This window comes from Falco cherrug, chromosome 4 (assembly GCF_023634085.1).
Source record: "Falco cherrug isolate bFalChe1 chromosome 4, bFalChe1.pri, whole genome shotgun sequence".
Lineage (NCBI taxonomy): Eukaryota > Metazoa > Chordata > Aves > Falconiformes > Falconidae > Falco > Falco cherrug.
Window position 1 is genome coordinate 69,010,637 of NC_073700.1, and position 16,972 is coordinate 69,027,608.

General features: G+C 39.6%; 1 protein-coding gene across 6 annotated transcripts in view; it reads right to left on the bottom strand.

Annotated features, from left to right (window-relative positions):
- The window catches only part of MYO3A (myosin IIIA), a 126,892-nt gene that overhangs the window by 2,676 nt on the left and 107,244 nt on the right, over window positions 1-16,972 (bottom strand). For all 6 annotated transcript variants that reach the window (XM_055709356.1, XM_055709357.1, XM_055709360.1 and 3 more), the window contains 4 exons: window positions 16,424-16,562; window positions 5,406-5,515; window positions 2,915-2,955; window positions 1,027-1,167 (listed from right to left, as the gene is read on the bottom strand). In XM_055709356.1, the coding sequence (XP_055565331.1) occupies window positions 1,027-1,167; window positions 2,915-2,955; window positions 5,406-5,515; window positions 16,424-16,562 (431 nt within the window). The remainder of the gene's footprint in view (window positions 1-1,026; window positions 1,168-2,914; window positions 2,956-5,405; window positions 5,516-16,423; window positions 16,563-16,972) is intronic.

Below are 16,972 nucleotides of genomic sequence, written 5' to 3' on the forward strand. Positions count from 1 at the left end.
ACTCCTCTTAGTAAGCTCAGTGGCAAAATTCTCATTCACCTAAACCCACACCTCAGGGTGACAGATTTGGTGTAATTAACCACCCTAGAAATGCAACATCTTCTAAGGGATGTAAATTATATGGTAATTCCCTAATATGAGTATTTTTAATTCCATGCCTTCACAATGCCTTCCTAAAAATAATTTAGATCCTACCTGAAAAAATGTCAAAAATAACATACACAAGGGGCACAAAATATTCTACAAACATTTTCTCTATTACTATGGAAACATTTTAAAATTCAGTGATCATCCTAGGCTTAGTGGTTCCCTTAAGCCTTTGACCTAGATATTTTCCAGGCTTTTCTCACATATATGAAGACACATGAGGATACAAATATATCAAGATATATTAATATGTGTTTGAACATGCAATGTGTGCGGGTTCACTGGCAAGAGTGCGAATATGAATTTCCACAGCCCAGCAGACGTCACCCTCTGTGAAGTCTATGTGGGAAGAGAGAAGGTGAGGCAAACCCTCCCTCTGGGGTTTTCCTCCTGGCTGTCCACCTTGGTGTAGTCCACCATGGGCTATATAAACACATATGCTCCTACAGGACAGCAGGAAAAGGAGGCAGTCAAGCTGGTGTCTTACCTGCAGAACGCAGGCAGAAATTTCGTTTTTGGGGCACATCCACCCTGTTTTAAACCTAACTGATCAGAAATACAATTTTCACCTTCTGCTTTAGTTTAATTTGATTTTAGATCAGAGATCTATGTCTGCCTATCTCATCTGGCACTTGGGAAGCCAAAAACTAGCAGGTAGGCTGAACACCAATCGTACTAGCATTTGTCCCGGCTGCATAAAGAAATGGGAAATTTTCAGCTATACATTTTACAAGTTAATTTGGCAAGATTCCATGAATAACAATAAAAAAGTTTTATATGTAATTTGAAAGTGTATCTCTCTTTTTATGAATCTTTTGAGTATCTCAACAAGGATATTGCAACATTTATTTTTTCTTATTATTATTTTGTATGAATTACCGCTCAGTGGCTCTTAAAATTGAAGTCCTGCGCTCAGCTGGGTACCTCTTCCTTCTTGTGGTAGAACTGCTGTCCTTTGAGGTGGAATCAGTAGATGAAATTTCTTGGTAGTAGATATCTAAATCTAGTACTTTGCTCAGACTGTAAATAAATAAGTACACTAAGTTAACAGTTTAACTTTCCAATATTATATTAAACACTCAAAAATAAGGCAACCAAATATTATTAATTGTGTTTATGTGTTGAGGATCTAAGGAGAGAGAGATATATATATGTAAGCACAAGAAGTCAGTCTCTGAAATGTGACTGCTGTACAATGTAGATATTGAGAATTTTGAAATGCTAAATATTTTCCTATGTTCATAAAGCAGACATATATGACTGAAAGTTTGAGTTTGCCATTATACTCAATGGACAGGCATTTTTATGGTATTCATCTGACCTATTTTAGATATCTCTTTGAGGAAAATTTGAATCATTTCTCTAAAGATGACTATTTTTTTTCTCTGAGTACAAGACTGTCTAAAGCAACTAGTTCAGATATTGGTGTCAATAATGCAGATGTCTCTTATTTTGTTAGATGAATGCTATCATATGTATCCGAGTATCATATGTACAGGAAAAAACAATCCAAACATCCAGTTTAGAATGGCTAGGGAAAAAAATAATATCCTAAAAGCAACCTGGAAAAAGTTCAGAATTCAATTCTCATATTGGTAGAACCCAGAAATAACTCATTGATTTCAATTGCTATGTTCTACTAATACTGAGTCAGCACATGAAAGAAGATGGAACTGGTTAACTAGATTTAAGATAAGATAACTGAGACCAAATGAAAGAAAAAGCTAGATTTTTATTTTTATTTTTATTTTAAATTACTAAACAGGAGGCAACAACAGGAAATAGGTAGGAATTTTTTTCAGGATCCAAATGACATCGGAAAAAGAGCTGTAACGGACCAGACATGGGGGACATGGACATTAAGTGAATCCTTTAAGCAGTGGCATAATCAAGTGCAATTTAAACTGTGGTTGAATGAAGCTAGATGCTGTGAACACATATTACGTGCACATAATGTCATGTAACTTCCTTTAAGATACATATTTTAGATACAGAGTTTGTATTCTGCAACCTCAGCCGAGGATAGTGCTAAAGGCCCATTCATCTTGCATCTATGAACAGCCTACCTTGACACTCAAGCTGTGGTACCATAGCAATGTCACTGAGGAGCAGCAAAAAAGTTTAAGTATAGAAACACAAATACAATAAAGCTATGATGTCTGTCAGGAGCTGTGAACCAGGTCTATAGCATACATAAGGATCTATTAAGATACAGAAGGGCTGAATCTATCTATTGCTTGCTTTATTTCTGCAGGGTTTCATCAAAATACGTTAGTTACACTGTGAAGAAAATATTTTTGTTTGAAATTTCAAGGGCTACTCTTCTTTACCAGTTCTTAATAATTATTGTTTTAATTTTTATGATCTATTTCCAAACAGCCATGTATTTTTAGGAGAGAATTTTAACAGTCTTTGTATTTTTGCTAACAAAAAGGAACTGGCTGCTCATTTGCTTTGACTGGAATTTTAAGCACCTTCAATTATTTTCTGTGTCAGAACTATCTTTGATGTGGACCTTATCTTAACTTATTATTATGCTTGTGTTGCCATGGTAAAGGGCCATGCTGTAGTAAAGCCGAATGACTGAATTCTATGATGGATTTTTGTTGCTGAAAATTGCATATTTTAACTTTGCATATGATGTCCTTCCTGTGAATCACCAAATTACCATGCCTTTTTTTATTGCTTTGTTCTCCTGGTTGAAGCACAGCTAAGAACTATTTCCAGAGTACTAAAACAACAATAGTGAGATAATGAAAAAAATTACCTTTCTTTTCTTGGTTTCCGTTTTTCGTCTTGTATAGATTTCTAAGAAAATACAAAGCAATTAAAAAATACTGAAAGAAAAACTTATGGAAAGGTACAATTCATCAATATGTTAGATAGGAGAGTGCCATACAGTTTTCATTAAAAGAAAACACAGAGAATCTAGTTTGCTGAGCAACTGCCCCAGAAAAATCTCTTTTCAGAATCTTTGAAACTGAGAATGGGATTAGCATTGTTACTCTCACATTTCAGTTACCATAATGTGAAAAAAACCTAAAGTAATTGCTATCAGAACAAAAAACTTTCAAATATCTATAGCTGTTTTAATGACGTTAACAACAGTATCCCACTGAGGCAAATTTACTGTGATGCCATGAGAATTTCCATGAATACAGGCAACGCAGTGGGAGCAGGCATAATCCTGTTCTCATTAAAGTCCATGCAGTCTTGTTGCAGGTTTTAGTAGAATAAAAGGGACAAATGCCCCATTTAAAAAGCAGTATATACTCAGTGGCAAAAGCACCTTTAGGATACAAGACATCTAGAAATGCAGAGGAAAGAAGATTCACAGGGAATGTGAATAATTTCTTATCTATAATAGATTTCTGTCCCTACAGCCAAAACAATGCTGTGTTGCGGCACCTAATGCATCATACTGCAAAAGCAGTATTTTAAGTGCAGATGCTCCTAATTTTGGTCTTAATTGTGTTTCTGGCAAATGAGTGAAAACTTACTAGAATTAGTGACTGGCAAGTCTTTCAAAAAGATAGGCTGATTGAAAGAAATATACCCCAAAATAAACTTTCAGTGCCTTGCATGAACAATGAGCTATTGTCAGGCTTCATTTATACGTGTGTACCCCTTCAGCTCATATGATATGCAAAGAGATGAGTGAGAATAGAAGGTGTCCAATTAATATCTGTAACAGGATGCGAGAGAAATATCTGATTTTGCAGAAGATAGAGAAAATTTTTCACAAAATGCACTTATTGTTTGCCTTCGCTTTCAGGTGATCTGGGCTTGATAATCATCTGCGAATACCTGCAGGTCACAGAGATTTTTAATAGGGTGGAAAACCCATGACAGCTGGGAAAGCTGACTAGCTTCAAGTATCTCAAGTTAGAGCTCAAGGCCTTACCCAAGGTCTAAGAATTTAAGAACTAGTAGGTCTTCCTTCTAAGCTTCAGTGTATAGATATTTATTCTGAACCCTTCACTTACCAGTGAAATTAATGTCAGCAAGACAGGCTTTTCTTTTTCACAGCTTCTTGAAAAATACAACTAATTGAAGGTAATATTGATTAATACCTTGAAAAACTGCTGTTAAAAATGTGTCTAAAAATTCCCCAGCATTACTGCAGTTTTTGTTTGCACTGGTGTGATGACTGTTTTCTGATATGGAAAAAATACTTTCAGAAAATACTATGTTCCTGGTTGTATAGTTTTGGCTTTCTAAATATGCATTTACTTCAGAATTACCCTTCTCAGTAATTTCCTAATACAGAATTCAGTGTCATGCCTTTCATTTCAATCCTTTATCTCACCAATCTCGCTTTCACAAAACAAATCTTATTCTTATATATGAATTTATTTTTTAGAATATAATTTCTTTTCAGAATATCACTGTTCCAAAGCTGTATTATTTCAAAGCCCCCATCATAAAACACAGCCATATTTGTCTTTTTTGGTATGCCAGACACAACTCTCCCTAAAGGCCCTGGTGACACCTTCTGTTGAAAGGAGAAGCAATTGCTACGGTTAGTTTATTAGCTGGGCTCTCACCGGCTGTTAAAATAGGTCACTAAGATACAGGCACCTCGAGCAAATGAGTTTAATTGCTTTTTTTGTTGGAACTGCTTTCTGAGCTGCTTTTACATTTTCTCTCTTTCTGCTTGCTTTCTTGTGTTTTTGTTGTGGGGTTTTTTTTCTATATCTAAGTGCACTGAAGTCAAGGGTGGAAAGCAGCACTTGGTATCTGAACTTGGACCAAAGGCTATATATAGAGACACTCAAATCCATTAGTCTCCTGAGCTGTTGGTATTTGCCAATTCCTTCATAATCACAATCTGACACATTTGTAAAGGAAGTCACAGTGCGCATACTAATACAGCCTATTTTAGTATTTGCTTTCTCTGCAAGATCAAGCACTAATTTAGACACTCAAAATAGCTCTCCGAATGAACCTGTTTCTCTTGCATGACTTACAAAGAAACTATGGAGACTGGGCACTTATTTTGGGTATTGAAAGTGCAAATTAATGTATGCATGTTTAGGTACAGAAGTAAAAATTAGTCTGACCTAGGTCCCCAATCAGGTTAACTTTGAACTTCAATTTCAAGCCTAGTTTGAAATGTGCAGTTTGTGGCCTGCCTCCTTTCAGCAGGACGCCACTTTTATGCTGCATTAGAAAGGAATATAGGGAATTGGCCAATTAGAAAGTTCAGGTGGGGAATCATCTGGCAGTTTTAGCCCACAAAAGCTTGCTAAACTCACATGTATTAGAGTGTAGTACGTGGAGTCTTCTGGATTATTTAATGTCTTGGGCTTCCGTGGCCTCCTTGGGGGTCTCTGCATTGGGCGAGAGTCTTCTACTTTGGCTGCAACTGTAAAAAAGCAGAAGACAGCAATGCTTATTTCTTCACAGAACAGGAAGCTTTTATGAAAACAGGAGAGAATTTCACCAAAGAGAGCAAAAGCATGTAGGCACTTCTGCTTGCAGGAACTCAAGAAAGCAACTGTTTGGGGCACTTCCACCACCAGGCTGGAAAGGGGAATGGGTTTATCCATTTCAGCCCTGACTGCCCACAGGCACACGTGCCATGTAGTGAATGGCAGGCTGGAACAGCCCACAAGCTGCCTGGTACAGGTGTCTCCTCCTGAAAAGGGACAGTGCTCCACACTCAGAAAAGGGGTCTGAAGAGTAATGGCTACTGGAAGCCCATCATCTTGTAACAGGCACCTGGGCGGCAGGGATGATATTTTTTTCAGACTCAGTTCAATCGTTAAGGTGCCGAATACGGGAACTAGCATTAGATCTCTGATTCAGAGGCTGGTCCTCTATCGTGGTGTAGGCTTTCCCCAAGGACTCCCGCTGAGGCTGCTTGGTTCAAGCCAAATCATGTATCTCTGGGCAACACAGCGTGACCATGTCCATCGCATCCAGTGTAATCTAGTTGAGTGTACTCAACTTCTGGTCTCTATTTCTACAAAATCTTCCTGCAAACTTCATTCTAATGGAAACGAAATCAAGATTTTAACACAAAATGGAACTGCTGTCCTCTGGCAGTCTCCATCTCAGAGCTAGACACTGACTTGTGGATTACACTGTTGGCACGTGGGGAACTAGCAAAATGTCTTGCATATTTGCTTGTTAAAAATCTGTACACAATTCTGTCAGTGCTAAGATGCAGGGCTGCTAAGGGTTCACAGGCTGCTTGTCACAGAGTGACATAAGTGCATAGGTTCCTAATTACTGATTCTTGGAAACCACAGAACTGACTGTGGGGGGCTGAAGGACCACAAACATACAGCATGGTGAGCATGGTCATGTTACATTCAGCTTCAGCCATAGGAAAAGCTAATAGGGGGCTACAGCAATTCCTTCATGATGAAGGAGGAGGGAGTTGTGTGGCAGCAGAACACCGATGATAGAGATGGGACACAGGGACACGTACAGGGTGATGAATGAAGTCACTGCATAAGGTTTAGGCACAATGAACCATGTGTCCCGGTATACTGCATTATCCAGTGAGGTTTTATATTGCCCTTGTCCCATCACAGAAGTATTCATAGGACTGTCCATGAGAAGAAACATCTCCTTACTCGTAAACGTAGTGTGAGGGTGGAATGCCGATCTAGCTCTCAATGAATCACTGAAGTGTGTTCTGCTGATCTGATCTGTTCACATGAAGCAACTTTAACTCCTTAATCCAGATGTGCTAACTACATGCGATTGAGTCTTAGAACAAAGAATGTATTTTGTTCTCTAATGACCATCAGAAATGGTTCTACATGATAAAAATAAGATCTCTCCCGTGTGTTGGGGCTCTTGCTGTATTGAATGATTATACTGAACTCTGAAGCAAGTGGAAAAATACTGAAGAGATAAGACGAGGTTACGACCAGAACAGTGGGATGAAGAAAAAGGAGCAAATTGCAGATGTTTGCACAAAACCAAGGCCGACAGGACGCAATAAGAGGAACTAGGAGACCGCAGAAAGGAGCCTACGTGCCAGAACAAGCAGAAACAGAAATCTTCCCAGTAAACAATTGTTAACCAATCATATTATTATACGCTTGTAAGATAGCCAATCACATTATCGCACGTTTATAGAATGCCTTATAAAAGTTTACCTGGTTTGTACAATAAACGGATCAGATCTTGAACTCTGTGAGTATTCGTATCTGACTCCCGCTCGCCCGAAATGCCCGCAGCACCCGTGTACCTCAGATCTCTTTTTAATTAAGGAGGTAGCACAATCATTTAAAATGGGAAATGATCAGTAATACATCAGTGTTGACTCCAGCAAAATTAGCTGTGTAAGTTTTTTGTTATGTGTGATAAATAGAGGCTTGTAAAGGTCATGGATATACAGAGGAGCCAGAATGAATAATGTTAATTTAAATTGCAGTTGGATAATGATTACATTTGTTGTTTTAGTTTCTTATCTGAAATGCAGACTGCTTCTCATGTAATGAATGAACAAGTATAACATTTTGCACTTAAGAGAACAATGTTGTTATTCTAAGTCAGGGTACAGATAATTTATGTTAAACAATGAAATTTAGATGCAATAAATTCATTTCAGTAACCTGTATTAAACATAAATTATATTATTTGATTTTTATAGGTATAGCAGGCCTAACTGTGCTCTTACATGGGCTGTTGTTAGCTTGCTGTGTTTCAAATGGGCCACCTGGAGTTATCTGGGTTTCCATTTATGAGAGAGTAGAGGCATATCTTCTCTATTTTATTTTTAAACACAACAGGAGCCTAAACTGGAAACAATACCTTAAAAAAACCCCAACAACTTAAAATTCAGTGTAGTTGAATAGAAACACCTAAGCTCTTGTCTGTAGGATGTTTTCAAAAACTGTGTCAAAGACCATGACTGCATGAAAATCTGCAAAAAAATGAAGCCAAAATGGGGGCTTTAGGAAAATCCCAGGGAAAAGACTCTCATAATACCTAAAGATTTTTTATTGTCCCCTAAGAACTCAACATTATATATGCTGTTACATTATTTAATTCATCACTGTCAGACACATAAAGCATTATCATATTCTAGATTACAATTATTCCAGTGAAATTACTTGTATACTTCTTGTGTATGTGCTTTGCAAAGATGACTCCTTTTACATTCAAAAACCATCATTATGACAGTGATAATGATTTCAATAAAAAATAGGTTTTCATCTTGGCTCATGCATTGTACTATACGTATGAGCTATACAAAAGAACTGAGGGGACAGAAATACCATGTTGGGGCAGGCAGTCTTCTAAGTCTGGACCTCCATTGTTGCTTTTTAAAATTAAATATAGGGCTGAAAATGCAATTCTGCGTTTTGTCTCCAAATTACACAGCAAGTAAAAAATAGTTTGATGGGTTTAGCTTGCTTTGTTTCACCGGAAAGTGAACCTGTGATTCCCTTCTGCCCTTAGATTTGTGTGTTCATTGCTACTGAAATACAGCTGACATGATAGTTGCCTGTATTGGATAACTCACTGCACAAGGTAAAATTTGCTTTTTTATTAGTTGCTGATCATTCCAGAAATCATTTACTTAGCAGAATTAAAGGTGGAAGGCAAATTAAATACCCAAACCTGATAAATGCTGAGTTTGATGAGTTTGTTTTCCAGATGGACTATACCTTTCTGCAGTAGCCAACGAAACAGAAAGGAGGAGTAAATTCACTTACTAATGGGCCAATTATGTTGCTTCTAGAGTCCATTACAAAGAACAGGTTTTTACTGAAGCCCAGTCTCTCCATAGTAAAATATCTTATAGCCTAGTTTTCCTTAAGACTTCAAGTATCTCTAGCAAGATCTGGCCATGTGCTTCATATGTAAAAGGAAAACTGATGCTTTCTGTCTAACAAACATCTAAACAGATCTGTTACAACATTGATACGAAACCCATTCACAACATTAGCTGTCCAAGTGCTTTGGAAATGTCAGGCTGGCACTATTATTATCCCTATCCTACTAGCAGTGTAAACGAGATACACAAAGCAAGACACACCGAGACTTGCTTAAGGTTATGTCCCAGTTAGTCATTAACACAGCTAAGGAGCTGGACTGAAGGACTGTGCCAAGACTCCCCTCTCTGCAGCCAGCCCATGCCTTGCGGTTGTATCTACCTGAACAGGTGCCGTCTGTGCTGCCACACATGCCTTAGAAGGAACATGTAGGAGAAACCGGAAACAAAAACATTTGATGCTCCACAGACATTCCTTTTTAAAGGTTTTAGCAAGAGGAAGACAGGCTGAACAAACACGCAGTGAGTACTCAGTTAGTCAAAAGAAAGAGATTTTGCTCTCGTGACCTGGATGCTTTGCTTCTGAACCTCAGCAGTGAACGTCAAACACGCTGTAATCTATGCCTAGGAAGTTAAATCTCTCTCCTGCCCAAACCTGAAGCAGACTGTCAAAACACATTTGATCAAATGATGATGGAAGGTTTAATAAAAGTTAAGGTCATTCTGCCTGAGAATGAATGAATTACAGAGGTAAGGGTCAGCGAAGGCATGTGAATAGTGTGGCTGCCAGGCACCATTAAAGAAGGTTTAGCAAATCTAAGGAAAATTCCTTATTCCTATCAGTACCTCAGCTAGCTCATTTAACACTACCTCAGAGGTTCCTACTTAAGTTGCACACACACTCTTTGACTCTATGGTATTCAGTTACAAGGTATTACTACTTTCATACTCACCCCTCACTGAAAGCTCCAAATACACTGAAAAAATAAGAAGAGGGACAATGAAATTTAGGACAAGCTCATTTAATTTATGTGTATCCTGAACACCAGCACAAACTATGGAAATTGTGGAGAGCTGCATGAGCTTGAAACATCCAAGTATGTGCAAGAAATGCTTGAATAAAGATAAGTCAGTATCAACAGCTCTTTAGGCTGAACTATGTCTGCACATTCTGACATACAATGATAAGCTTAGAAGACAACAATCTCAAGGAATCAACATCCATGGATGCTAATGTAAATTAATGTATGACTTACAACAGATCTTATACAGAAGACTAGAGAAATAGTGTGGTTACAGCTGTGATATGCATCTAAGTGATGAAAGGTCTCTTTTATTAGGACACCTGGAGAAACAGATAAGCCCATCTTCAGGTCATTTAAGTGTAATGTTACATGTTTGATTCAGCACTGTTCCACATCTTACAGGGACAGAAGTATAAAGCGTAGCTCAGAATAAAGCAGGAAGAATAACGAGTAAAAGCAGTAATTGTATGGGTTTTGTAGAGAGGGTTGGGAATAATCAGAAAAATGCAAATATAGTGACTGGAATTCCAGGGCTTGATAATGAGAAGTTAACAGGTATTACTGCTTACAACATTTATGTACATTCCTTTTCACTGTCCTAATTGTACGCAGTGTGAGGATGTAATTATTCAAGTTTGGCATGTGCACATAGAAAAGCACTGCTCTTTAATATTCTGGTTAGTGATTGTTAGGTATTGTTTATTCATGGAATGTTTACCATGGCCAGATTTGGAAATTACAGTTGATGGGTGCAAACTCTTAGCAATCTGGAAAAAAACAGAGCAATTATTCTGGCACAGACCTAGAACTAGCAACTGCAAGAGACCGAGAACTTTCCAATTGCAGGCAGCAGGAGTTGAGAGTTTGATCTCTTGGCCTAAGTCCTACCAATCACACTGAGGGAAGCAGTTTCAGTCTCTGGCTGACACTAATACTCTCATTTCTGGAGTATGGTGACTGGAGATTATTGCTATTTAAGAGAGGACGTTTAAAGAAAATGCTGTACTCCACTTCCGTGACCTTCCAGATCTTATGCTCTGCCACAGATCTGACCAGCTCCCAACACTCCTTGTACGTCCTGGCTGTATGGTGTCCAAAGGGTGACTCTAGTAGCCGAGAACAATCAGACAGCAGAAGCACTTGACTACCCTGCTTTTCTCCAGTCCCACGCCTCAGTGCTCCCTGCCTTGCAAAGAAGAAAGACCAGCCAGAGAATACTACTCTGCTCACCCAGTGCCACACAGGCTCCCTTTTCCTTGCAAAGGCTGCCCATGAAGCCCCCATAAATAGTGCTGTGTAAAATATCCTGGATGAAAACCCTGCCTGTCTCACCACTTCTTGTAGCTGAAAAGGTCCTCAGCTGTACTGGAGTTCCTCGTACTGTGTGAATTTCATTCTAAATATAGAAAATTATCTTCCTGAGATTTTGTACTTGAACTGTCATTTAATACTTAGAAGGATGGGCACCATTATTCATCTGGAGAAAAAAAGAAAGAATTTGCTCCCCTAATGGTCAAATTCCCCTCACTTCAAGCTTTGACTTCAAAAAACTTGACAGTGGCCATTTGTGCATCTATTCTGACACCACAGTAACCCAAGGCTCACTAGCAGTCCAAAGGTGCTGTCCTGGGATGCAGTCATTACATTTAGCTGAAAACATTTGGCAAGCAAATATAACCCACTCAAGAAATCTGAGCCACAGAGAATATTGTTTATTCCAGGAACCTTGTGCAGCTTGCTTTATGCATTTTTATAAAAACACATTCACTTAAGAACAACTTAACCTTGTGGATTTAAGACTAATTCAACCTTTCTCCTCATATGTTCTTTAAATTGCAGGCTTTGTGTTTTTATTAAAATAAACAGTTTTGAAAATCTGAATGTGTCACAGCACACCACCCAGCTGCCCCACAGTTCCTCCCCTTCTGTGGGTAGCAATGTAATAAAATATTTTATCAGAGGAGTCGGTAAGTTCTCAAACTGAACAACGGCCACCTGCCCACAGATGAAGACAGACAAGTATTCCTATCTGGCATACAGCTATAAAATACAATTCGTGTGTTATAGCTGTAAAATGACATATAAAACTAGTGAAGCTGAGGAAGAAGTGTAAATAAATGTAAATGACCAAAGTAATTACAAATAGGTAAGTACTACATGATTTAAAGAACAGCTAAAGCTCAACAATCCTTGCCTTCATAAGGGCAGGACAGCAAAGGTAGCCCTAGAGGGAAACCTGCATTAAAAGCATATCCATCTGTAAATGTGTGCATATAAATTGTACTGTAACACACCATGTAGGCAAGAAGACAGGGAGGCTCCTCCCTGTTTAATAGACAGTGGATCACTCACCACATCTGTCTGCTTCACTTCAGCGTGACAACCTGCAGTACGCTACTGCAAGTCTTTGTTTTATGTAGTTATCTTGCTGTATTGCATACAGGAAGAAAGTACAGTATCCAGAATGCTGGTAACTCCTGTGTTGTAGACAGTACAACCTAAATGAACTAAACACAGCATATTTTTACTTAAATATTCCCTCCACTAGTTAGATCATGTTTGCTATAATAAAAGTCTACTTTAGACAATGCAGTTTTGTTATTGAGCTTTGTAATGCTTAGGCTCCAATCGGCTCACAGGCAAGCTGGGGAATTACTGCAGCGTTACCCTTGTAAGTTATATGTTACCCTTATTTCAATATCCTGCCCATTGGTCATAGCTGGAAAGGAAACGGTTTTCCTGTTGTGTGAATTATGCTCAAATGCAGAAAAAGAAATTTCACATTCCACACCTAGAAAGGTCTCTCAGTGGACTGATTAGCCACAGGGATGTGAGAAGTCAAGGCTTGCATCACTCCATACCCCAGGTGGGCGGCTGAGCCTGGTATCCACTGTCAAACCCACAGTGTTGCAGGGAGTGAAGTTTCACATCATGGCCAGCAAGGCTAGCAGAACACAGAGCCTGACTAGAACCTGGCTGGCTTTCCTTTGCACTTTTTTGAAGTTCAGTGTCTGGCAAAACTCACCTTCACGACATCTATCGTGAATAGCTACACTTAAGTCAACAACAGAACACTGCGAACACAAACTACGGCTGCCCAGCTCAGACCAGCCGGACAGGAGGGCCAAGGAGCCAGACCTAGCTCAAAGGATAATAACTGCCTCTTGTATAAAGGGAAAGATGGCTACAGAAAGACTGGGAACAAGAGTTCTGTCAAGAACTCTATGAGGGCTGGTTTTGGGGTGGTTTGACTTACTGGAGCAGAGCATTCGCTAAGTGACGAGCTGGACAGCAGTAACCCGGCTGGGAGGGATAGGTTGGTTTGAGATAGAAGGTACCAACTCATGCTTTACAGTGTTTAAGGGCTCGTAGGACAACTTTAGCTGGCTTGTGCTTTAGTGGCAAATTTCTCTGTAGTGAGTTCTGTCATTGCTTCTTAGTTGAGTGGCACCCATTTCAGCTTTGAAAAGAGTAACTCCTCCTGAGCTCTGTATTCACCTTGTCTATTTGCCAACTTAAAGCAATTTAATCAAAACCAAAAGCATGTGTCCACCATATTTATTTTGATAAAAATATTTTGCTAAAATTCCGCACAAGTATGCTGGTTTGGGCTGGGATAGAGTTAATTTTCTCCACAGTAGCTGGTACGGGGCTGTGCTTTGGATCTGTGCTGAGAGCAGCGCTGATAACGCGGGGCTGTTCTCGTTCCTGCCGAGCAGGGCTTGTGCAGCCCCAAGGGCTTTTCTGCCTCTCACCCCCCACCAGCGAGCGGGCTGGGGGGGCACAGGGGGCTGGGAGGGGGCACAGCCGGGACAGCTGACCCCAGCTGACCGGAGGGACATTCCGTACCACATGGCATCATGCTCAGCATGTAAAGCTGGGGGAAGAAGGAGGAAGGGGGGGACATTCGGAGTGGTGGTGTTTGTCTGCTCAAGTAACTGTTACACGTGATGGAACCCAGCTTTCCTGGGGATGGCTGAGCACCTGCCTGCTGATGGAAAGTAATGAATGAATTCCTTGGTTTGCTTTGCTTGTGTGGCTTTTGCTGTACTTATTAAACTGTCTTTTTCTCAGACCATGAGTGTCTGATTTTTACTCTTTTGATTCTCTCCCCCATCCCACTGGTGGGTAGGGGGGGAAGTGAGCCAGTGGCTGTGTGGTGCTTACTTCCCAGCTGGGGTTAAACTACAACAATAAGCCATAGTGAAATGAGTATGCCTTGACTACAAAGTATGTTTTAATCTATATGAATCTGAGCATTCCGGACTCTTTCTGATGCTTCCTACTGTTTTACAGTTATGATTGCTATTGCTGACTTCCTTTTTACAAAAGCCAATAAGTCAAAATATCAAATAGTTAATTTTTGCACCCATAAGATAAAGAGAAGAAAAGCGTGAGCTTGTAATTAATCAGAATTTTCTTAAAGATTTTGCCTGATGCACAAAAGAGCTAAGTGCTGTCATGTCACACATGCAGACATTTGTCAGGAGAAAACAAAGAAAATAAATACTCCTTTTGTTAAGACCACACAACGTTAGCTTGTTCTTATTTCCATTTATTCATTAAAATGAGGCCAAAGACGTGGTCTCTTGTGCAACTCAACAACTGTTTCAGTGTTGTCTTAAAAAGCATTGTGACTTGGTTCAAAGAGATGTATGACATTTTTCGTGTCAATGTTCAAAAGGCTACAACTCAGCACTTTCACACACTTTGCCATTGGAAAACCTCTGCATTATGACACCACGGATTTTTGAAGCACTGGGACATTTTCAGAGATAAAGGGTAGCTAAGTGTCTGACTGATGACCACTCTACAGGGTTGCCTGCAGAGGTGGCTAATCCTGGCATCCTTTCGCCTCCTGCAATGCTACTTAAATTTATAGCAATGTGAAGGGTAGACTTCGTTGTGTTTTGCACATGGCATGAACATACTGGTACATTTTCACCTCGTTCACTTCTGTACGTAATGAGATCTTTAACTGATAAAACAGGGATTTGTGTATTCCCTTTCCCTCTATCTACCTCTCTTCTCTAGCTTCTGTAGGAAAATGTGTGAGAACCAAGAGTTACTTTCCAAAGCATGCATTTTTAGTTCTTTAGATTTATCTTGTCAAAATCAGCAACATTTGATAGAGAACTCTGTACATTGATGGCAATCAGAAACATTGCTCTGTCTTTAATGAAAGATCATGGCACTTAGATTTCCACTTCACATTTGTTTTCTCTTGCAGACTGGTCTTTGAAAGAGCCTGAACTATGTGAAGTATCTACCAGCAGCCAGTTTACAATTCAAGGTTTAGCTTTTGTAAACACCAAGCCCTCCTTTTAGCAGCTTGCCCATTTGAGAGGGCGGTATGGTGGGGGTGAAGTACTTTTAGGATCTCTTCAGTGTAGCCATGGGAACACAAGGAAGTTTCAGCATACGTGACAGCTGAATCCACAACATTATTGTGAAAATAGTACAACTAGCTCTGGGCAGCAAGGGACAGCCCTGCATCTGATCTCTGCTGTGCAGGAGCAAGCAGAAATCTTCCCCAGAGGCAGTGCAGTGGCATGAGCTGGCAAAATCCCACTGCAGAAATGGAGACCCACCCCGTCATCTGCCATGTTTATCCTCATTTTCCTCCACAACTGCAGCCCCAAGACACAGACTGAGGAAATCCCATGTTACATCTATTCCAAGTGAAGGGGCTTGAGCTGCTCAGTCAGCTCTTTGTGGACCTCTCCACGGGGCACAGATCTTCATGATCTATCTGCATGCTCTGAATTCCATATCTTCCACCTTTATTCTACCAGCATTCCTCCCCACTGCCACCTAACCTGCTCCAAGTGTGCCTGCATTTTAGGAGCCCCCACTGCCCACATTAACTGGAATATAAATAATTTTGGAGTATATATTCAGAGGTAATGTCCTCTTAAGTGTGCCAGTTAAATGCAGTCCAATTATTAATAAAACTTTATAATTTTAAGGACTTACCTATGAACATGGGTAGAAGTTTTAAATTTTTATAGCCTCAGTAGCTTTTGTGGCTAGCTAAAACTTTACTCAGCACATATGTGACAAACTTTAGTAAACTGTTTGACATAGTACCTAAAAAATTTTTGTTTTTAACACATAGTCCCGTATCTTACCAATAGCACACACAGTTCAGCAACATAGAAGTAAAAAAGAGCCAATGTGGAATTTTTACCAAATAAAAGTATTCCTAGAGATGCTATGTCTAGGTCTTACAATGATTCATTCACCAATCTTAAGCAGCACTGAAATGAAATACCAAGAAAAATGGTAAATAAATAAATTCCAACCAGGCTTGGATTTTTCTATGAAAACTATGTTCCAGACACGTACTGATCTGGGGTTTAGTGCAAAAATGTACAACCTGAATTATATGAAAAGCCAGAGCTAACTCTTACACTGTTCCCTGGCCTTTAAAAACATGACTAGGAGTCACTTCTTGACAGTCCTGTTTACAAATGAAAATTCTGCTAACAGTAAGGTTCAACATTACCTGGCTGACAAACATGAGAAGAAAGTTGGCCATTAGCTTGCTTATCTTTGGACAGCATCACGGGTCTCAGCTGATGTGACAGTATCATTTCATTCAATTTTTGCTGCAGTGCTAAGTAGTCTTCAGATAATTTTGATATCTAAAAAATATAACACAGGAGTTTACATTATTATAGAAGTATACACGTTCCAAAGTAATCGAAGGTAAAATAGTGGACTAGAGAATGAATTCAAAAGGTATTGCTCCACTGACTGCAGTGTAGACCCCTACCACATTTACCTCCCCATCTCCCTTAAAACAGAAGGAAAAAAAAGGGGGGGGAGGGGAGGAAGAAGGAAAAACCCCACACACCGGAAACTCCACACTGCAGCCCAGCCCTGGAGCTGCGTCATATTGGTTCACATGTGAGCAGACGGTACCTTGCTGATGCAAAATAGCTTCTACAGCTGTAGGCACACTTCTCTGCACATGTGAGTCTCTGACACAGCAACTTCTAGTTTTATTTACAGAGATATTTCATGAGGTTACTGAATTAAGGGTCTTGCCTGG